General features: G+C 36.7%; 1 protein-coding gene across 4 annotated transcripts in view; it reads left to right on the top strand.

The window, feature by feature from the left end:
• Positions 1 to 24,097, top strand: part of pde10a (phosphodiesterase 10A) — a 205,326-nt gene that overhangs the window by 167,657 nt on the left and 13,572 nt on the right. For 3 of the 4 annotated variants that reach the window (XM_067421735.1, XM_067421737.1, XM_067421738.1), the window contains exons 12-21: positions 2,310 to 2,402; positions 2,891 to 3,077; positions 6,181 to 6,323; positions 6,804 to 6,887; positions 9,725 to 9,875; positions 11,342 to 11,497; positions 15,376 to 15,548; positions 18,430 to 18,541; positions 18,691 to 18,771; positions 18,989 to 19,077. In XM_067421735.1, the coding sequence (XP_067277836.1) occupies positions 2,310 to 2,402; positions 2,891 to 3,077; positions 6,181 to 6,323; positions 6,804 to 6,887; positions 9,725 to 9,875; positions 11,342 to 11,497; positions 15,376 to 15,548; positions 18,430 to 18,541; positions 18,691 to 18,771; positions 18,989 to 19,077 (1,269 nt within the window). The other variant, XM_067421739.1, reaches the window with a different exon arrangement.

Below are 24,097 nucleotides of genomic sequence, written 5' to 3' on the forward strand. Positions count from 1 at the left end.
GTGGTCACCCTAGTATGGAAGTATGGCATCAACATGTCCGGTGTCCTTTATTTAGAACAATGAATGAGACATTCACATTTTAAAAAGAAGTGTGCTTAATTATTGTAAGGAATAAATATGCACTTGTAGTAGACAGCAATGGCCATTGTTATTGTGTGAATTTTGTGTTTTGCAAAGTTTGCTTCTTCAGTTGTTGTGGTGTTGATTCACATTGTTTCTAGATTATATGCAGACTGATCAGATGCATTTACATAACTGCAGAACGCTTCACTGGGAAAAAATACAAATAAAAAAAACCCAACTTTAAATGTTATTTTGGCCCTGGCACAAAATTACCAGTTAGCATCATTTTACATCAGCACATGGGAAAGTGTGAATAAGTACTAGTCAGGTGAAATTCCTCTATCATTCTAATTGGATTATAAGAGCAGACTGATTGCCACAAAAGCAGAGTAGTAGTTCTTCCAACCAGTGTTACTATGCTAGCAATGGTTACCTCCAAAGCAAGATGTGCAGCAATCACAATTTTCATGAAAATGGACTGACATGTAATGTAAAGAATTTGGACAACAGTTTGGTGTCAAGGGGAGCAGCAAAGAAGTCACTTCTCTGCAAGAAAATCATCAAGGACAGATATCTACAGGGAGTACACGGATTGGACAGCAGAAGACTAGCGCAAAGTTTTTTTCTCTGATGAAGCCTGACTGTTTGAGACATCTGGAAAATCGATTGGGCCGACTTCGGGACAGCTATTAAAATGTTGGATCAGGCCAGGCTACTCCCCATATCTTAATCCCATAGCGAACCTGTGGTCAATCCTCAAAAAGCTAGTGGACAACCAGAAGTCCACAAATTGTGATCAACTATGAGCACTAATAATGGATCGCCATCAGTCAGTATTTGGCCCAAAAGCTGATATCCAGCATGCCAGAGCAAATGGTAGAGGTTATGAAAAAGGTCAACACTAAATATTGGCTCTTATTGGCATATATTGAATGCCAATAAAAGCTTTTAAAACTTATGAAATGCTTATCAAGTGTAGTTTTTTATAGTCTTTATCAGAGAGATTTTACTGCTTCACAAAATCCATATTTAAAAAAAAGCTCACAAAATGTTGTGCTCATAGTTCACATCAAAAACTACAAATATAATCATATTTAGTACACCAATTTAGACGCTATATTTTTAGATATTATATTTAATTAAAACAAGGGAACAAATTAGTAAAACATGCTGACATAATAGTAATTTTGGGGGGTACAAATTGTTCAGTTGTGGCCACGATATACATAATGTTTTCAGAATGACATGGCTCTGTAAAAATGAAAATGAAAATAAAGAATTGATATTTTCCATAAATTTTATTTTATACGTTTTGCGCACTGTAACGTGTGTGTGTATGTATGTGTGTATGTGTGTGTGTATATATATATATATATATATATATATATATATATATATATATATATATATATATATATATATATATATATATATATATATATATATATATATATATATATATATATATATTGCTGTATATATACAGTAGTGTACTGTAGGAACACTGTAGGAAAGCACATTCTGGACTTTTTAAAAATATCATACTTTTTGTCAATTAGAGTATATTATATATATATATATATATATATATATATATATATATACTCTAATTGACAAAAAGTATGATATTTTTTATAAAGAATTGCTGTAAAATATTTATACATCATGGTATTTAATGTAATGCCCTAATTTATGCCGATAAAAATATATATTATAGAATATTATTTACTGTTATACAAGAAACAATGAGAATGAAGATAAAACCTCAGAAGTGCACCGTGCAGACATACGGTAACGGTAAATTATTGATTGTTTGATTTGATTGACTGACTGACTGACGGTTTGTTTTGGGATTGACTGCATTGTATGTATCATGGTTAAGATAATACATATCTTTCCTGTAGAATGTGCTTTCCTACAGTGCTTTCCTGTAGCTCAAACAGTTGAGTGTGGTGCTAGCAATGCCAAGGTCAAGTGTTTGATTCTCAAGGAAAGCAAGAACTGATAAAATTTTCAAAAGTGTACCTCGAATGCAATGTAAGTCCCTTTGGAAAAAAGTGTCTGCCAAATGCATAAATGTAAATATAAGATGCTTTAGACAAAAAATCATAATGGTCATAAACATTGTCCTTTTGATTTTGAGGTGAAATATTACCTGGGCATGTTTCCAATGAGATTCACTCTTGAATATCTGAGACAAAGCATACATTATATATTGGTAACTGACCTTTAACACTCACCCCCAGGTTTTCTATAGAGAAAGGAATTGCAGGTCAGGTGGCACGAACGGGAGAAGTTTTGAATATTCCGGATGCCTATGCAGATCCCCGTTTCAACAGGTAATAAAGAGTTTCTTTTTCCATGTATACCATCTGAGTTGAAGCTTGATGAAAGAGTCAAGTAGCAATAATTAGAAAGAAAGAAAGAAAGAAAGAAAGAAAGAAAGAAAGAAAGAAAGAAAGAAAGAAAGAAAGAAAGAAAGAAAGAAAGAAAGAAAGAAAGAAAGAAAGAAAGAAAGAAAGAAAGAAAGAAAGAAAGAAAGAAAGAAAGACTCCTGGTTTTGGCATGATATAGGTGAATTGTTGGACATGTGGACAGACAGTGGTCTTTGGTTGTAGGTGTTAAAGTGGACATGTCAGATGAAAGGCCCTTCTGGATTTGTGTAAATCTGGAATAAGATGATTATGTTAAACCCAGATGAGCCAGCGCTAGAAAAACCCGTTGTGTGTTTAACTCAATCATCCCTTACTCATATACAAGCAAGCACTATGGGTGTTCAGCTCTCTGTATGTGTGCATTTGTGTGTCGTCTGTTCTGCTTTTCACAGAGAAGTAGATCTCTACACTGGCTACACGACGCGGAACATCCTGTGCATGCCCATAGTGAGCCGCGGGACTGTGATTGGTGTTGTACAAATGGTGAACAAGCTGGGAGGAAGTGCCTTCACTAAAACTGACGAGAACAACTTTAAGATGTTTGCCGTCTTCTGTGCTTTGGCCTTACACTGTGCAAATGTAAGTGTGCAGACATTTATCATTACCTGGAGTCTAATAAAACATCTGTTAGCAGTAACATCCCACCTCTTAGAGAACGGGAACGTTTGGAAGAAACAGGCTCAGGACTGTCAGCGGCCGGCCCTCTGTGGGGTCACTCCCGAGTCTCATCACATAGCAGCTTTTAAAATGACTGAAGCATGTTAATATTTAAAAGACCAAAAGTATGCTTCTTCCATTTGCTGATAGGGATTTTATTTAGACAGAATTCAAAACCGCACATGTTATACTAGTGATTTATTTTCTCTTTGATTTATTTGAGGTAAAAGATGTGGAAATTTGTGGTCGACCGATATATCACCAAGGCCAAGTTTTTTTGTGTTTTTTTAGCTGATGTGTTGATGTTATAAAGACTTTTATTTTGACAGCGCTGAGACCGCTAGTACCTTCTCTATTCTAATAAATGATTAGACAAAACTTCCTGTTAAACAAGGAAGAAGGTAAACGTTGGGTTGTTTTAACCCAGCGATTGGGTTGTTTTAATCCCACGGTTGGGTTAAATATTAGCTTAAGACAACCCAATCGCTGGGTTAAAACAACCCAACTGCTGGGTTAGTCCATATTTGACCCAACATTGGGTTGTTTTTTACTCTCTATTTTTTAGAGTGTATTATTAGTAATAGAAAGGCAAACGCTATATGTTCTAATCTGATTGACAAACTTTAAAGTCAGCATGAGACAGAAGTTGTGATAATCTTTTCTTTCATATTCTGTGTGCTATATAGTTGTAACAGTTGGGTTTATTGGTTACATTTATTGGTTACACTTTAGAATACTGTTCGATCATAAATGAATACCTACAACAGGTTCATAATTAATTTGAATTATGAATTATGTATAATTAATTCTAAAGTGTAGCTCTTGGTAACCCACTAGTAATGACTAATATAATAGTATGAAAAGTATTACCAAATCCTTCAGAAGGAAGATTTAATATAATTATTTGGATCCGTATTCTAAAGTGAAGATCATACTTAAGTGTTACTATCCAAAACCTTACAAAAAAAAAACCTCAAAAGCTTTCGATGATTTCAGTAATTACTACAGAGTAATTGTATTTTTCACTTTAGAAGACTGATCCAAATAAATAGCAATTTCTTCTAAAGAATGTAGTAACATTTGCTAGTTCAGCCTGACATTTTCATATCCTGCGGCTCGTTGTTTAAATAGCAAATGCTTCTTATTTATGCTCTTTATTTGTTTTATGCTTTTTTTTAAATTGCGCCCATTTGTGCAGCCATGGACGGAAAAGGAGGTGTTTTCAGGGGCATTGTTGGCGCATTGGTATCAGGAGGAACAAAAAAAACTGCACCATTGGCCGACAAAAACCTGCTCTAAAGTCAACAGCGCAGTATTTTTTGTGTTATTCAAAGGGAGTGTTAGTTAAATGGACGTATAGGAGGGTGCACGACACTCGTACACTCTGCTTATTACACTCACAGGGGGGTGAGGGGGTGAAAAAATTCACCCCCTCACAGTTGTCATAAAGGTCAAAATTAGCAATATAGGCCAAAACCACAATTTGTACCAGGCTGTAAACATGTTTTTTTTCTGCTGTAAAGTTGGGAATTTTAACATGGGGCTCAATGAGATTCTGCTCCCTTCTGGAGCCTGCCCCTAGTGGCCAGTTGAGGAATTGCAGGTTACATTACTTCCGTATTGGCCTCCCGAGGTCTCTCTCGAAGCCAATACGGAAGTAATGTAACCTGCAATTCCCCAACTGGCCACTGGAGGCATGCTCCAGAAGGAGCAGAATCTCATTGAGCCCCATGTTAAATTTCCCAACTTTACAGCAGAAAAAAACATGTTTACAGCCTGGTACAAATTGTGGTTTTGGCCTATATTGCTAATTTTGACCTTCATGACAACTGTGAGGGGGTGAATTTTTGTATAACTCATTTTTTAACTCATTCGTTTACGTTATATAAAGCCTTAAAGTTCTGCATAATTAAGGGCTTGGTTACTTTCAGTGACCGGTGGATAGCCATTTATCTGCGTCTATAGCCATTGTGTCACCTAAGCTCCGCCCACATCCTGCCTTTTTGCCCATTTTCTGTTATCCGGGAGTGACTCGCGATGACTCGCTCACAAGATGGAGAGCAATATGTCCAGCTCACCCCTGCTTTAAGCTTCAGAGCGGCTTATCGTAATCCTCTGGATGATGTCACAGACACTACGTCCATAGTTTTTTACAGTCTATGGTCAGACCAGATAAACTTCAGTTGTCCACTTGACGAAGTTGAACTCCCTTCAAAATGACGGAATCGCACGGAATGCCCTTGGCTGCGTCCAGAATCGCATGCTTCAACAATATGAAACAATATGTGCCAAAAGAATTCACAGCATTCTTAAAACAGTAGGGGGAAAGTACCTGGATGACCTACTACTTCCGCTGAGATTCTGAAGTGTACATATGATGGACACTTTACTATCCCATGAGGCCATGGGAGAGGATTTATGAATGGAGATGAAGCGACGCAATTTAGGTCACATGAAAATTGACATTATGACAAATGTAGTATGTCCATATTACAGTCACACTCATACTTATATAGAACATACTTTTTTAGAGGTTGTGAAGTAATTACTTATTCAGCCCTTGTCTTTATTTGAAAAAAAAAAAAAAAAAAGATTCCCAGTGCATGCCAACTTAATATCTTATCATGAAGTTGCTATCTAACGGACATATCCGTTTATCTTACACATTTATTTAAATTAATATTATTTGTGTTTTTTATTCATTTAAATGTCATATAAATATGATTTTCATTTCAGTCATTTTCATGCATGGTATGTCATCATTAACATTAGTCATTGGCCACCCTACTCTCTGAGATATCGGCCATCGGAAAAATTAATATCGGTCAACCACCAGTCCACTCGGTTTTTATGTTGCTGCGATTTTATGGTACCCGAAACAGTTCTGCTAAGATGTATGGTTAAAACAGTGAACAACCATAGCAGATTACAGAAAGATCGATAAGAAGCAACCACAACATTTTCAGAGGGTTAGACTATTTTGCATCTGCGTAGACATACACAGTATATTTGTGTTTGTATTCAGATGTATCACCGGATAAGACATTCAGAGTGCATTTACCGGGTGACAATGGAGAAGCTTTCGTACCACAGCATCTGCACGTCGGAGGAGTGGAAGACCCTCACACAACTCTCCCTTCCTGCAGTCATATATAAAGAGATCGAACTGTGAGTTTATGCTTTCATACATCAAATATCACTGCTGCATAATGGCTTTCAGTAATACATCAGTTAAATAGCTGTAAAATAGGCACTAAAAGCATTGGGCTGAACATTTGTGTTTTATATTACAGTTAGGTGAGTGCAATCAATTACGTGTTCAGAATATTACTACTATAAATAAATACATTTTTCATAGTAATTTAATCATGTTTTTGTTGCCCCCAGTTAATAAATGCAATAAGGCAGTCAAGGTCACAAGTAACACTGTGACACATTTTGCTTATTGTGTTTTTTATTTATTAGGTTTTTGAACGTTTTTTCATGATCCACAGAAGCTAAACATGTATATTGGTTTGGTGTCCTTTTCATGTGTAGATAAGTGGGCATGATATACAGTTGTGATCAGGATGTATTGGGTGCTTTTCTGGCTCATATTTCACCTGTCCAGATTTGAATTGCAAACAACCTGTCATATTTCTGTCTAAGGTTTCACTTTGACATTGCCCCTTTTGAGGAACTGTGGCCTGCAATATTTGTATACATGGTTCACAATTCTTGTGGGAAAAACAGGTAAGAATCTATCCATCTATCTATCTATCTATCTATCTATCTATCTATCTATCTATCTATCTATCTATCTATCTATCTGTCTATCTGTCTATCTGTCTATCTATCTATCTATCTATCTATCTATCTATCTATCTATCTATCTATCTATCTATCTATCTATCTATCTATCTATCTATCTATCTGTCTGTCTGTCTGTCTGTCTATCTGTCTGTCTGTCTGTCTGTCTGTCTGTCTGTCTGTCTCTCTGTCTCTCTGTCTGTCTGTCTGTTATCTATCTATCTACAGGTCCTTCTCAAAAAGTTAGCATATTGTGATAAAGTTCATTATTTTCCATAATGTAATGATACAAATTTAACTTTCATATATTTATTAATACAAAAAAAGTCAACCTTCAAATAATTATGTTCAGTTATGCACTCAATACTTGGTCGGGAATCCTTTTGCAGAAATGACTGCTTCAATGCGGCGTGGCATGGAGGCGATCAGCCTGTGGCACTGCTGAGGTGTTATGGAGGCCCAGGATGCTTCGATAGCGGCCTTAAGCTCATCCAGAGTGTTGGGTCTTGCGTCTCTCAACTTTCTCTTCACAATATCCCACAGATTCTCTATGGGGTTCAGGTCAGGAGAGTTGGCAGGCCAATTGAGCACAGTAATACCATGGTCAGTAAACGATTTACCAGTGGTTTTGGCACTGTGAGCAGGTGCCAGATCGTGCTGACAAACGAAATCTTCATCTCCATAAAGCTTTTCAGCAGATGGAAGCATGAAGTGCTTCAAAATCTCCTGATAGCTAGCTGCATTGACCCTGCCCTTGATAAAACACAGTGGACCAACAGCAGCAGCTGACATGGCACCCCAGACCATCACTGACTGTGGGTACTTGATACTGGACTTCAGGCATTTTGGCATTTCCTTCTCCCCAGTCTTCCTCCAGAATCTGGCACCTTGATTTCTGAAACATGCCAAATTTGAGCAACAGTCCAGTGCTGCTTCTCTGTAGCCCAGGTCAGGTGCTTCTGCTGCTGTTTCTGGTTCAAAAGTGGCTTGACCTGGGGAATGCGGCACCTGTAGCCCATTTCCTGCACACGCCTGTGCACGGTGGCTCTAGATGTTTCTACTCCAGACTCAGTCCACTGCTTCCGCAGGTCCCCCAAGGTCTGGAATCGGTCCTTCTCCACAATCTTCCTCAGGGTCCGTTCACCTCTTCTCGTTGTGCAGTGTTTTTTGCCACACTTTTTCCTTCCCACAGACGTCCCACTGAGGTGCCTTGATACAGCACTCTGGGAACAGCCTATTCGTTCAGAAATTTCTTTCTGTGTCTTAGCCTCTCGCTTGAGGGCGTCAATGATGGCCTTCTGGACAGCAGTCAGGTCGGCAGTCTTACCCATGATTGCGGTTTTGAGTAATGAACCAGGCTGGGAGTTTTTAAAAGCCTCAGGAATCTTTTGCAGGTGTTTAGAGTTAATTAGTTAATTCAGATGATTAGGTTAATAGCTCGTTTAGAGAACCTTTTCATGATATGTAAATTTTTTGAGATAGGAATTTTGGGTTTTCATGAACTGTATGCCAAAATCATCAGTATTAAAACATTAAAAGACCTGAAATATTTCAGTTGGTGTACAATGAATCTAAAATATATGAAAGTTTAATTTTTATCATTACATTATAGAAAATAATGAACTTTATCACAATATGCAAATTTTTTGAGAAGGACCTGTGTGCATGTGTGTGTGTATGTAAAATATACATATATATATATATATATATATATATATATATATATATATATATATATATATATATATATATATATATATATATATATATATATATATATATATATAATTTTAATTCATAACCTCACTGATAGATGCTGCTAAAATATACAAAATGTACCTTTAATTTTAATTTTAGGGTGAACTATCCCTTTAATTATTAATTATGAATATAAATATATATAATTACTGGTTAAATACTGTTGAAGTTTAACTACTACATAAATAATGGCTAATATGCCTTTACTTTTTTATCATTAACTTCTGGTGTATTAATACAGCATAATTATGGAACCTGAACTCTTTCCCCGCCAAACAAAGAATTTTCCGTTATTTGTGTGAAAATGCTTCCCGGCCAAAAACGGAATTTTCTGCGTTTTTATTGTCAGACACCAGGGGACGTTATTACGCATCTTCTGAATGAGTACTGAATCTCCTGATCAAAACACACGCGAGGAAGGCGCAGTAAAACAAGCGATCATATGTAATCATATGCATATGTAAAATAACGTGATTATCAATATTAAACAGAATCAAAACCGCCTACAGGACTGTGCAAGAATTAGAGGCGTTGATGGTCTCGATCTACTTCATCAGTGTTTGATCATCACTTAAATCTGTTCTGGAGACAGTTTTTCAACAAAAAAAAATGTATCAGCTTTTTTTCAAAATGTTGGTTTTCTTATAAAACTTACCCATATTCAAGTGTTAATAAAAAAAATGCATGAAGCTAGAATAAAATGTTTTTTTTAAGAAGAGGGTCAGATCTTTTGATATATTGCATGCTCAAATTATATTCATAAAACAAAATATTCTATGGGCTATTAAATTTAAGTTTTCCAATGGTTTTCATATTTTAGAAGTGAAAGCCTGGGTCTGGGACCAGAGTAGAACAATTCGATATATACATGAAAGACATTTGAATTTCAAAAATATTTAAATTTGTTGTCTTAATAAAAATAATTTGGACATAAAAGTGTCCGTAGGTGAAGAAACACTCATGTACAGTACTGCTTTGACAAGGCAAAGGTGTACAATTACACTTTCTTTGTGTGATTACAGCTTTGAGCAGGAGAAACTGTGTCGCTTCACTATGTCAGTGCGGAAAAATTACAGACGAGTTCCATATCACAACTGGAAACATGCTGTGACGGTGGCACACTGCATGTACGCCATTCTGCAGAAAACCACTGGGATTTTCACCGAGCTTGAGGTCAGTATCATTCTCACAGTAGCAGTTCTTACAGTGAACTTACAAAAGAATCATTTCACATCAGTGTTGTTGGGGGTCTACTTTGAAATGCTAAACTATGAGCTACAAAAAAGATTTTAGCTACAGTAACTGCAGAGGTTCAGCAACCATTAAAGTCAATAGTGCGAGGTTTATGTTGCTGAGTGGCCCTGTGTAAGCAGTAAACCGTTATCTTACTGTGGCTAGCACTCACATGTCTGCCTTCCAGCAAATCACTCTGCACAAACGTCATCATGTAATTAATATTCATGAACCAACAAGTGCCTGGCACTGTGAGCTGAAGCGCTGAACAACAGAGACCTAATTGTTGAACTTTTTATGACAAAAATGCAATTGTGAGGGATGTTTATGGAAAATTTAGGTTTTGTGCAAAACCTTTTGAAAGGCTAATGGGACTTATTAAGGGGACAATATCGTTTAAAATGTGTAACTATTATAAATTATTTCAATTTCTGGTGGGAAAAAAACAATGAGGTGACGGTATTAAACTACACTGCCAGGCCAAAAACAAATGCTGTTTGGATTTAAATAGGCAAATGCTTACGAGTCTATGATTGGATTATTATTGCAGTGATTATTATGTTTCTGGCATGTTATATGTTTGGCAACAGTTCTTCTAACACAAACTGGTGGAGTTTGCAGCTTTTCATTTCTTAAACAACCATGTAGGAAGACACATCATGGCCACATTCAAGGATAACAATGTCAAGATGCATCAGGCGCAAATTGCATTAATAATCATTTTCACACATGAATTGGCACTTCTGAGTCCAGAACTTAAATTCATCAAATTCTTTGGGATGCAACTTCTTCACCTGCACCTATTGGTGGAAATAAAGGATGTGGGTTTTATTTCCATCAAGAGGTGCATTCGTTTTTGGCCCAGATCTTGTGTTGACGATGCAAGAGTCCAGCACTCTGTAAAGTTTCCTCTAGCACAGCCCAAAGACTTTTGATGAATTTAAAGTCTGGACTCAGAGGTGCCATTTCATGTGTGAAAGTAATTCTTCAAGCAGCGAAATCCAGTTTTTGGGGCCGGGCAGTGTATAAGTGGAATAATATAGAACACACTAATTTAAGGTCAGTAACATAGTAAGGAACAAAAGTCTTTATCTAAAGATTTCCCTAAGAAATTATCAGTAAAGGCTTGTTACTGATAAAGCTTACCTATTTTTAAAAACCACAAGTTCACACCAAGGAATTATATCATTGGGATCGCTTTTAGAGTGATGAAATATTTAAAAAAAAAAAAAATGCTAAATTACAGCACACACTTATAATAAGCAGCACATTATCTCCTGTTGGTGTGGACGCTAGTAATAGTTATCTTTTTATAGTTGTTGTTCTTGGTTTGAATGACCTTTACTGTCATTAGCAGAAGTCAGTAGCTCCATACAGTTACTTCCTTGCTCTGTTCTCTCACACAGAGGAAAGGGTTGCTGATCGCCTGCTTGTGTCATGACCTGGACCACCGTGGCTACAGTAACAGTTATCTGCAGAAGTTTGACCATCCGCTGGCCGCCCTGTATTCCACATCCACAATGGAACAGCATCATTTTTCACAGACGGTGTCCATCCTACAGGTAAAGCTCCTACATACTTTGCCAGCTCAGTATGATAGTTACAAACATGATAGCATGATAGATGTGGTCGGAGGGTCAGGTGGTTATACCCACAGATTCCCTTAGATTCTTCAATGAGAAAATTGGCTTGTGGACACTTGGATAAGATTCCAGCTCTATTTGTATAAAGCTACAGTCTTTATTAAATACAGTTGTATCAGAGCAGAAATTCCAGAAACCACAAACTTGATTTTCTTATGCAAAACATAAGGTGAACAGGGTAACAAAAATAGATAGGACTATACAGTTGATTGAATACATTGAAAATTGCAAATAATTTGTTTACACTGAAATGTTATGTTTACCTATGCAAATGAGGCATTATCTAAATAAATTTTGCATTTACTTAAACTGGATAAAGCCATGTTCAAAATGCTTGTTTAATTTTCTTGACATATCAAGAGTTTTTACAGAGGGGATCTCCAGAAAAACAAAATCACCATGTTTTATGATAAAATATTATATAACGTCAGGTGAATGATACTCTATATTGCCAAAAGTTTTGGGACGCCTCCCTTTACATGCACATGACCTTTAATGACATCCCATTCTTAATCCGTAGGGTTTAATATAGAGTTGGCCCACCCTTTGCATCTAGAACAGCTTCAACTCTTCTGGGAAGGCTTTGCACGAGGTTTAGGAGTTTGTTTTTGGGAATTTTTAACCATTCTTCTAGAAGCGCATTTGTGAGGTCAGACACTGATGTTGGACGAGAAGGCCTGGGTCACAGTCTCCGCTCTAATTCATCCCAAAGGTGTTCTTTCTGGTTGAGGTCAAGACTCAGCAGGCCAGTTAGTTCCTCCACAACAAACTCACTCATTCATGACTTTATGGCCCTTACTTTGTGCATTAAGAGTTCCTTTCACTGGAACTAAGGGGCCAAGCCTAACCCCTAAAAAAAAGTGCTTTACACCACTGCATCTGAGATACTCACTGCATACTCAGCCATAGAAACCCATTCCATGAAGCTCTCTACGCATTGTTCTTGAGCTAAAGGCTGGAATACACTACACAATTTTTGACGCTTTTGAAGTTGACGCTAGTTGACAAAAGTCAGAGCCAGTCTGCAAATTTGAGCCGACAGATTCCATGAAAAATCGCGTAGTATATCATGGCCATAGACTTCAATTTTTTAGCTTCAGATTTTGATTTCATCCAGTCGGAGGATATCAAACATGTTTGATATTTTGAGCCGATTTTAGGACACATGACGCATCGCTACTGAAACTGGAAATCACTGACTACAAGGCAAAGAGACCAGCAGGATCACAAAGTGGAACTCCACCATAGAAGAAAAACTTATTCAGCTGTGGCAGGAGCATGAGTGTCTCTATAATTTGGATGACAACTGTTACCACAACAGAGTAGACAAAGAAAAAATCTGGTTTTATGTCATTTTGACAGAAATACATATTAATAAATGACATGTTCAGGTTTGAAAGTCTGTAGGTTAACATAAATGCAGATATAGGCCTAATTGTAATAATAAAAAAACAACATCATTATCGATTTTGCCTGCAAGCGTGGCGTGAGCGTGGCGTTTCTGTTGCGTGTCAGCCGCGGGGCGGCTGCCTGCCGTTTTCTCTGACTTTGCACACCAGAAGCGTGTCTGACATGCCGCTGCTGCTGCTATAAATTTACAGGGAAGCCTTATACTTCATGTTAAATATAAATATATTGCCTATTGATACAGCAAAGACAAATAATAATAATAATAATAATAATATTTAGCAAACCAAATTCTGAGGTAAACATTTGTCTTAATTTATTCATTATTATGTTACTATTTACCATTACGGGTTTTACATTAACGCTTTCCCGGGATACGTGTTTAAACGTGATCAAAGCGTGTCAATAGCTGCGAATTATTAATTGTATTACAATAAATGTTAACAGATTATTTAATACGTAAACAAGGTCGCGTTACTCGATGCTCACGTATCTTGTCTGTGTGTGACTTGTGTAGGAATCAAAACAGCAAAACTATTGTATAAGTAACTTAAATATTGTCAACAAAAGTAGTTCCAAAAAAAGCCCAGAGCATGTGTGCTTCTTCGAGCAACAGTGTTTCTTTAATGAAAAACTCAATGTTGTAAATAAATTATTGATTTAATTATCTATTTATTCATATGAATCTGAAGCTGTCCTCCATCTAACGTTACATGTGTTGCAATAAAATAAAATAAAATAACAATAAACGAACAGACCATGCTTACAGATGAGACTCAATATTTTGACTCATCAGCACAGAAAAACATTAGGCTTACCTCTAACTCCCGCTGTAATCTGACCATTACTGGCCACGTCTAGTGCGTTTTGGCTCTTTTTGTTGACTTTTTGCTCAGCGCACAGATAGTCGCTTCAAAAATTACCGCGCTCATCTCCTGCACATCCATGTATGTTGTTATGTCTGTCATGCGTCTCCCAGCAACCAGGCGCTTGTTTCAGTTTGTGTTCCGGACGTTTTTTAAAGTCTGGTAGTGTATGATGCCCAGCTTTTCTCTGTAACCATTTACAAAGTCGGCAAGTGTATGCCTAGTGTTTTTAAATCTGTTCAGATTTTAAAAATCGTGTAGTGTATTCCAGCCTTAATCTGGAACCTTAAGGCCAAACAAAGTTTGGAGGTCTGTAGCTATTGACTCTGCAGAAAGTTGGCGACTGCAGGATGCGCTGACCCTGCTCTGTGATTTTAGGTTAGGTTAGGTAAACTTAGTTGACCATAGAATATTTAGTCGTGAGGAAATTTCACAAATGTCTGTGACTTATTGCACAGGTGGCAACCTATCACAGTACCACGCTTGAATTCCCTGAGCTCCTGAGAGCAACCCAGTCTTTCACAAATGTTTGTAGAGGCTTCTGCATGCCTAGTGCTTGATTTTGGACATCTTTAGCCATGGCAGTTATTGGAACACCTGAATTCAATGATTTGGAGGTGTGTCCCAATACTTTTTTCAATGTAGTGTATATGAACAAACCTCTCTGTACAAACCTTCCAAATAAAAATAGGACTGGAAAGTGTATACTGAAGTAGAATGTCATCTATTCCCAATGCAAATATATAAAGTGGAATAAAATATTACAAGTGTATTTTTATTAAGTGTATTTTTTTTATATGTTGTTCTTTTACACTAGTCTAAAACAACAATTTATAAAAAGCATTGGCCGATGCATGAAAAACAATGTTTTTCAGATGTAATTACAGGCAGGTATTTGTTTTTAAATGTAAGTACAATGTAAAAACATCTATGTACACAATAAGTGCATTGTATCAAATTAATAATTTAGTACATAGTAGTTAAGGCCACCTAATATAAATTGGGTCCCCATAAATTGCGCTAACTAGTAGTGCTGTTTATTTTCTAAACATGTATTGGGGCAAACATGCCCCCTGAACACAATTCAGCACCTTATGTGAGTGCCAGGTTACAGAACATCACACTAACACTGTGATCAAGCTGCCTGAATGGGCTTTTTTTAAGTGCACTCGACTACACCATACGTCTGGATATAATCCCAGTTTTAAATATTTTTCTTTGAGTCATTGGATGAATAACTTCAAGTGCCATTATCACTAGAAAATCTCTCTTAAATGAAATTCTGTTTACTGTCAGCTTTCCCCGAGCAGTAAAAGCTCAATGTTAATTGCACTAGGAATATAGTTTTGACTTCTTGTTCCCAAAAATCTCTATAATGTCAACGAAATTCCCCATATTAAACAGGGCATTGCCTTTCCATGTTGATTGTCTCTTGTCTCTTGGCTTTGCTGCCACTCTCCAGCAGAGCCAGACGCCCCATAAGTGGAGCTTTTGCTTTTTTATTGATCTCTTTTTTTCCCATAGCTGGAAGGGCACAATATTTTCTCCAACCTGACTTCCAGTGAGTATGAGCAGGTGCTGGAGATCATCAGGAAGGCCATCATTGCTACAGACCTCGCTCTGTACTTCGGCAACCGCAAGCAACTGGCTGAACTTTTGGCCACAGGGGCGCTGGACCTGAACAACCGTGCTCACAGGTTAGAGTTCGTCTTTTAGCTCCATTATCACAGAACTCTTGTAAATCTTACCTCTACATCAGAGATATATTCAAGGAAATACCAAAACTGTGTCATAGGCTGTGCTTGGATTGGAATACTAACATACGTACTTCTTAAAATGTTTCAAAAATGGTTGCACTTTTTTTTAAGGTGACATTTGTTGTTAAGGAATTACGCATATATGAACTGAGTAATATTAATTAACTACATGTATTATGTTCAAGTACAAGGTCATGGTTTTGGTTCAGGGTTAGTGGTGTGCATAATTTACTACTTTTACTATATAGTAAGTACATGTAATATGTGACTGTCACCTTAAAGGGTTAGTTCACACAAAAATGAAAATTGTGTCATTAATTACTTACCCTCATGTCATTCGACACCCGTAAGACCTCCGTTCATCTTCGCAACACAAATGAAGATATCTTTGATATGAAGATATGAAATCCGATGGCTCAGACACCATTGACACCAATGTCATTTCCTCTCTCAAGACCCATAAAGGCACTAAAGACGTTACAAAGTCCATCTCACTACAGTGGCTCTACAATAATTTTATGAAGCGATGAGAATAGTTTTTGTGCGCATTATATTAATGACTTACTTTATAGTGATGGCCTATTTCAAAACAAAGATTCGAGCCGTTAGGAATCAGTGTATCGATTCATGATTGGGTCACCAAAGTCACATGATTTCAGCAGTTTGGCGGTTTGACACGCGATCCGAATCATGAATCAATACGCTGATTCATTAAGCTCCGAGGCTTCAGGAAGCAGTGTTTTGAAACCGGCCATCACTATTTAAGTCGTTATTTCGTTTTGTTTTTTGTTTGTTTTTTCGCACAAAAACTATTCTCTTCACTTCAGAAAATTCTTGTAGAGCCACTGTTGTGAGATGGACTTTGTAACGACATCTTAAGTGCCTTTTATGGGTCTTGAGAGAGGAAATGACATTGGTGTCAATGAAGGCCTTTCTGAGCCATCGGATCTCAACAAAAATATCTTCATTTGTGTTCTGAAGATGAGCGGAGGTCTTACGGGTGTTGAACGACATTGGGGTAAGTAATTAATGACAGAATTTTCATTTTCGGGTGAACTAACCCTTTAAAATAAAGTATTACCACAATGATTTATACAGGTTACATTTCACCATAGTTCTTTATTAGCTTTAATTTAGCATAAATTAAAAAGCTGTATGCAAGTATGAATTTATCACAAAACTAAAATATGAAGTGTTTAAGTATTTATTGGATGAACTGGACCTAATAGTGAAGGATAAAGAGATTTACATAATTACACATTTGCTGCGTTCACTCAGGCTTTGTCATTATTGATGTATTTTTGAAAGTTTTAAATATTTATTTATATGGCTTAATTCAAAGAAAGCTGTAGGTTAGCGCCATATTTAATATCTGACAGGAATGAAAACAAGGCTGTAAGGGATAGATGTACAGCGTGTTCAATGGTTTGTACTATTTATTAAAAACATACATATTATTATGGAAGCTTTTTTCCGGCACTGAATAAATCATTTAAAAAGTAATTGCGACTATTATCGTACAATTATGACTTAATTCCTCATAATTGTGGTATACTGTATAAAGTTGCAATTGCAAGTTATAAAGTCAGAACTGTAAGATGTAAACGCAATTCGGAGAAAAAAATTAGCAGCAAACAAAAAAGTTAAGATCATTTTTGCAATAACTTTATTATTATATATTCACTGGTGTCTCGCAATTCTGACATAACTTGCAATTGAGAGTTTGTATCTTGCAACCGTCACAAAGAAAATTCAGAATTGTGATATAAAAACGTGCAACGTTATCTTTTGCATTTCTTTATTCTGTGGCGGAAACAAGCTTCCATAGATTATGCAGCTGATGAAACTTCGGTCAGGACCACTATCGTCAATGATGATTGATTGACTATTAGCATACAGTTAGTTTTAGCGGTATGGCTCTGTTCTGGGCAGGAACTCCCAGCGCATCCATGTAGCCTAGCATGATACGAGCAGAGCGAGCCACAATAACCCCCCTTAGGGTAAACGAAACAGAACCAACATGATGTATTGCAGATATCATTAATGTCAATATTAAGTGTACAAAATAATTCAAGGGGAATTAGAATACCAAATCCTGACTGGATGAGAGGAGGAGCTGGGGATGGAGGAGGGTAAATGAGCTCTGGATAAACGCGATAGCTGCTGATAGTACTGAAGGATATGTATGCTGTGATAGACGTCGTATTTTATTTTTTTATTTGTATTTTTTATTTATTTAGATAGGGACAGTGCATATTAATGAACATCAGTACAAGTACACAATGTAAATATGCTAGAGTTAGCACCACAGCTAATTTTCATCGATTGTCCCTAGGCAGATAAAAAACAAAAACAAGGACAAGCACGCATACACACCCTCAATAGTTTAAGGAACACAGAACGCACTAACAGCAACAATAAAAACAGAATATACGAACAAATAATCAAGTAATCGTCACACATAAAAAGTTCATGAGGTAGTTTAAGAATGCGTGCCACTTTGGTTTTCTAAAAGTCATATTTTTAAATGAGTTTTAAATGAGTATTCCTATAGATAGATGTGATCAGCTGACAGCTTGACTTACGTGGCCTGCCAGAACTAACTTGCTTGATATCTTTAAAAAACACTTTCAGTAGAAAAATATCCATAAACCGTTAAAAAAATTATGAATTTCTATAGGACCTTCATGCAGCGTGTCATTGTAAAGTCTCTCTCTCTATAAGACTCTATTTCTATCCCTAGCATTCTGGTTTTCATCTGCATATAAAGACTGATTTGATCTGGTTGATTAATTGCTGGTTGATTACTGCTCCACCACAGGGACCGTGTGATTGGTCTGATGATGACTGCCTGTGATCTCTGCTCTGTTACCAAACTGTGGCACGTCACACGACTCACAGCCAATGATATCTATGCTGAATTCTGGTCTGAGGTAAACTATATCATTTTTAACTAAACAGGAAGTTTTTGTAGTAACAATATGTATATGTAATAAAGTAAATAATTGCACTGTGTTGTTTTGAATAGCATTTCAAATTGCAGGCCATTCAGTGAAATTGTTCATCTTGTGTGTAATGATAGGGAGATGAAATGAAGAAGATTGGAATGCAGCCCATCCCTATGATGGACAGGGATAAAAAGAATGAGGTTCCCCAGGGACAGGTAAATGAGAACTTTCTATCATTATCAAGCTCCTTACAAGCTGCCTAGCTTAATGTTTATTTTCCTATCCCATGCTTTGGAACAGCATTAACACTGGAGGTGTGACTAAAATGTGGCCTATACTGTAGAGGCAGCTCATTAGGTCAGCTGTTAGATTCACATGTAGAGTAACTGAGTTTTATTTGTACCTTAGTCCTGTTTTTACCTATGTATTCAGGTGGGATTTTACAATGCCGTGGCTATTCCCTGTTACACCACCCTGTCAGAGCTGTTTCCTCCCTCCAATCCTCTGCTTGCAGCCTGCAGGTCAGTCACACACTCATGACAACATTTGACTTCATGAAGGTTCCTGTTTCATGGTAAACTCGTACTTTTATTTAACAAATCAAAGATACTAATATTTCTACATCTGTTTAATAAAGCTAATACAACAGATGATGAGATTTGTTAAAAACTGTTTGACTCACCATACACACACCTGTGAGCACACATCAGTTTCATTTTTTATTAATACGGCAAGTGGACATGTTGCTCAGCAGCCATAACAGCCTACAGGCTGATGAACTATATTCGGTGTTGCTAGGGCATTCTGAGTGGTTGCTTGGCAGTTGTTACACAGTTACTTGGGTGTTGTGGGTGGTTGCTAGGGCATTGCTATGCAGTTGTTACAGTGTTCTGGGTGATTGCTATGATTGGTACGTTCCCCCTCAGATTTTTGAGACAAATGGATTTGAATGCTAGCCTGACAAGCCAGACCTACATCAAGATGTTTGGTCTGGAAACTCACCATAGACAGGGCTCAATCCGAGGGGCGGGATAAACGGTTGTCTTTCAAACTCCCTCTGCACGTGATAGGATAGCGCTACAACAAACCAGAGCAACGAAGCTGAAGCAGAGCTTGTTGATAGATTAAACATTCGCCGTATCAAGTCGGCAAAACTCTGAACACATCTTCCCTTTTTAAGAATGACTTCAGTGCCGTTGTTCTTTTCTCAGAGAAAAGCTTAACTCTAAGTCTTCCAGAGTCGCGGTCAAAGCTGATTCGAAAGACCGCGGTTCGCCAGTTTCTGTGTTTACTAGAAGCACGCAAACGCAACTCGGCCGTTGTCATTATGGCCCCGCCCACCGACTCTATACACGATGTGATTGGCCCGGCAAGAGTTTGGCGAAAACAGTTTAGAAGTGTATTGAGAGGTGCTAGACGACACTCACGGGCAGATTAGATTTGCTGCCGCTAGGGTGCGTCTAGATTTCTAGGCTATTTGAATGCAATTTACAGAAAATTAAAAAATAAAATTTTACATTTGATATCAAAGAATTAGTTCACTTTAAAATGAAAATGTTTTTTTTTTTTTCATTTTCTGATATTTTACTCACCCAATGTCATCCAAGATGTTCATGTCTTCCTTCCTCAAGAAAGGTCACGCTAGACATAGGTGGAAGTACCGCCCCAAGCAAATGTGCGAAGACTAATACAAACGCCCTTTACAAAACAAAACAAAAACTCTATCTCCAATTTTCTAAATCAACCGACATCATTGTTTTACCTTTTTTTTGCTAAAGCATGTTGGTTGCCATAGGTATGGTGCAGCCACAACGGAATTAAACCACAACAAAACGATATCGCCACAACACAACGAAAATGCTCCTGACCACAAGGGGGCTCTCGGAGTGCAAAAAAAGTTAGTTTTCCTTGCCATTGTTCTATAGATTGGCCAGTCTTACAAATATATAAATACTACAATCAGTTTTAAGTGTGTAACCATTATATATCGACATGAAATATCAATTCAAAATCACCTAAATCACTCTTTCAGGTCAGGGAACTGGGATGGTCATGGCAGAAGCTTCATTTTGTGTTCAGTGACACATTTTTGTGTTGATTTTGATAACTGTTTTGGAAAACTGTCCTGATGGAAGATCCTACCACGGCCCCTTATAAGATTTTAAGCAGAGGCCGTCAGGTTTAGATTTTTTTATCTGCTGGTATTTACTAGAATCCATGATGTCATGTGTCTGAACAAGATGTCCAGGACAACAAAAACAACAACAACAACAAAAGGCCACCAGTTTCACAGATCCAGCTGTATATTTAATCATGAGCATGGAGCACTTTTTATCCTTGTTACCACCAAACAAATCTGACCACAGAACCAGGACTCTTTTGAATTTCCAGTCGTGTCTGACAACTGAAAATGCTGGATTTTGTTTCTGGATGAGTGAAGATGATTTTTCATGAAACCTTCCTGAACAACGTGGAGATGTATGGGTTGTTTGATAAAAAATGTTTAGTCTTTCTGACCCCAAGACTCAACTAATCTCTGAGATTATCTATCTGTGATCCTTTGAGAGTCTTTGGCCACTTTCCTCGCCGTGGATTAGGATGATATAGACACATTCTTTTTCAGGCAGATTCGTAACATCTTTAGTTGATTGGAACTTCTTAATTATTGCCCTGATGGTGGAAATGGGGATTTTCAATATTTTAGCTGTTTTTTACAGCCACTTTCTATTTTGTGAAGATCAACAATCTTTCTCTACACATCAGAACTATATTCTTTGGTTTTACTCATTGTGATGGATGATTAAGTTGTGTTTCCTCATTTATACTCCTATGGAACAAGAAGTTATAGCTGGTCAATTTCATGTCCGTAGTCACCCTGATGTGCTAAACAAATGGGAATATACTTCAGAGATATTTTACTCATAAAATATTCTAGGGGTGCCAGTAATTGTGGCCAATGTGTTTCGGAGAAAACATTTATTTCATTATTTTACTTCAATTATTATTAGAATTTCATATATTTTATGAAAGATTAAAAGGATAAACAATGCAAATTTATTTTTACTGCCATCTTTGTTCATATTTACCAAGGGGGCTAATAATTCTGACCTCAACTGTATCACTTTATTCTAGTGCACCTATTTAGTTTGAATTCATTTTCAGTGCATTAAAAAATACAGATTACAGATGTGTTAGTATCTTATACCCACAAAATATGTGACAAAACCTTCTGCACAAATGAACAGAAAACTATTTAAAATGGCGTTTTAATAATATAAATTCAAAATAAAATACTATGGCATGATTTATGTATGAAACCTTTCCTATAAACTAATTTTTATCAATATCAGTAGTCGTATAGCTGTTGAGATAATTGAAAAACAGTTTTTTGACACTTTGTATGTTCTCAAATATCACAACTACAAGCATAGGTCTTTTATTATGAAGTGAAAAGGTAATAACAGCAAGCATGATAATGCACCAACTGATACTTGTGGCAGAGTGAAAAAAAAATGTGTAGAACGCTGTCTGATAAAAATATAGCTACTTTTAATTATGAATAGGTTGATAAAATTAATTGTGTCAGGTGGTACAAAGTCAGGCAGTATGTATATATATATATATATATATATATATATATATATATATATATATATATATATATATATATATATATATATATATATATATATATATATATATATACATATATATATATATATATATATATATATACATATATATATATATATATATATATATATATATATATATATATATATATATATACATATATATATATATATATATATATATATATATATATATATTTATATATATATATATATATATATATATATATATATATATATATATATATATATATATATATATATATATGTATATATATATATATATGTATATATATATATATGTATATATATATATATATATATATATATATATATATATATATATATATATATATATATATTGTGATAAAGTTCCTTATTTATCATAATGCAATGATAAAAATTAAACGTTCATGTATTTTAGATTCATTGCACACCAACTGAAATATTTCTGGTCTTTTATTGTTTTAATACTGATGATTTTGGCATACAGCTCGTGAAAACCCAAAATTGGGTATCTCATAAAAATTAACATATCATGAAAAGGTTCTCTAAACGAGCTATTAACCTATCCCTCTGAATCAACTAATTAACTCTAAACACCTGCAAAAGATTCCTGAGGCTTTTAAAAACTCCCAGCCTGGTTCATTACTCAAAACCGCAATCATGGGTAAGACTGCCGACCTGACTGCTGTCCAGAAGGCCATCATTGACACCCTCAAGCGAGAGGCTAAGACACAGAAAGATATTTCTGAACGAATAGGCTGTTCCCAGAGTGCTGTATCAAGGCACCTCAGTGGGAAGTCTGTGGGAAGGAAAAAGTGTGGCAAAAAAACGCTGCACAAAGAGAAGAGCTGCCCGGACCCTGAGGAAGATTGTGGAGAAGGACCGATTCCAGACCTTGGGGGACCTGCGGAAGCAGTGGACTGAGTCTGGAGTAGAAACATCCAGAGCCACTGTGCACAGGCGTGTGCAGGAAATGGGCTACAGGTGCCGCCAGGTCAAGCCACTTTTGGGCTACAGAGAAGCAGCACTGGACTGTTGCTCAGAGGTCCAAAGTACTTTTTTCGGATGAAAACAAATTTTGCATGTCATTCGGAAATCAAGGTGCCAGAGTCTGGAGGAAGACTGGGGAGAAGGAAATGCCAAAATGCCTGAAGTCCAGTGTCAAGAACCCACAGTCAGTGATGGTCTGGGGTGCCATTTCAGCTGCTGGTGTTGGTCCACTGGGTTTTATCAAGGGCAGGGTCAATGCAGCTAGCTATCAGGAGATTTTGGAGCACTTCATGCTTCCATCTGCTGAAAAGATTTATGGAGATGAAGATTTCGTTTTTCAGCACGACCTGGCATCTGCTCACAGGGTCAAAACCACTGGTAAATCGTTTACTGACCATGTTATTACTGTGCTCAATTAGCCTGCCAACTCTCCTGACCTGAACCCCATAGAGAATCTGTGGGATATTGTGAAGAGAAAGTTGAGAGACGCAAGACCCAACACTCTGGATGAGCTTAAGGCCGCTATCGAAGCATCCTGGGCCTCCATAACACCTCAGCAGTGCCACAGGCTGATCGCCTCCATGCCAAGCCGCATTGAAGCAGTCATTTCTGCAAAAGGATTCCCGACCAAATATTGAGTGCATAACTGAACATAATTATTTGAAGGTTGACTTTTTTTGTATAAAAAACACTTTTCTTTTATTGGTCGGATGAAATATGCTAATGTTTTTAGAATTTTGGGTTTTCATGAGCTGTATGCCAAAATCATCAGTATTAAAACAATAAAAGACCTGAAATATTTCAGTTGGTGTGCAATGAATCTAAAATATATGAAAGTTAAATTTTTATCATTACATTATGGAAAATAATGAACTTTATCACAATATGCTATTTTTTTTAGAAGGAACTGTGT

The sequence above is a fragment of the Pseudorasbora parva genome, chromosome 17 (genome assembly GCF_024679245.1).
Source record: "Pseudorasbora parva isolate DD20220531a chromosome 17, ASM2467924v1, whole genome shotgun sequence".
NCBI lineage: Eukaryota > Metazoa > Chordata > Actinopteri > Cypriniformes > Gobionidae > Pseudorasbora > Pseudorasbora parva.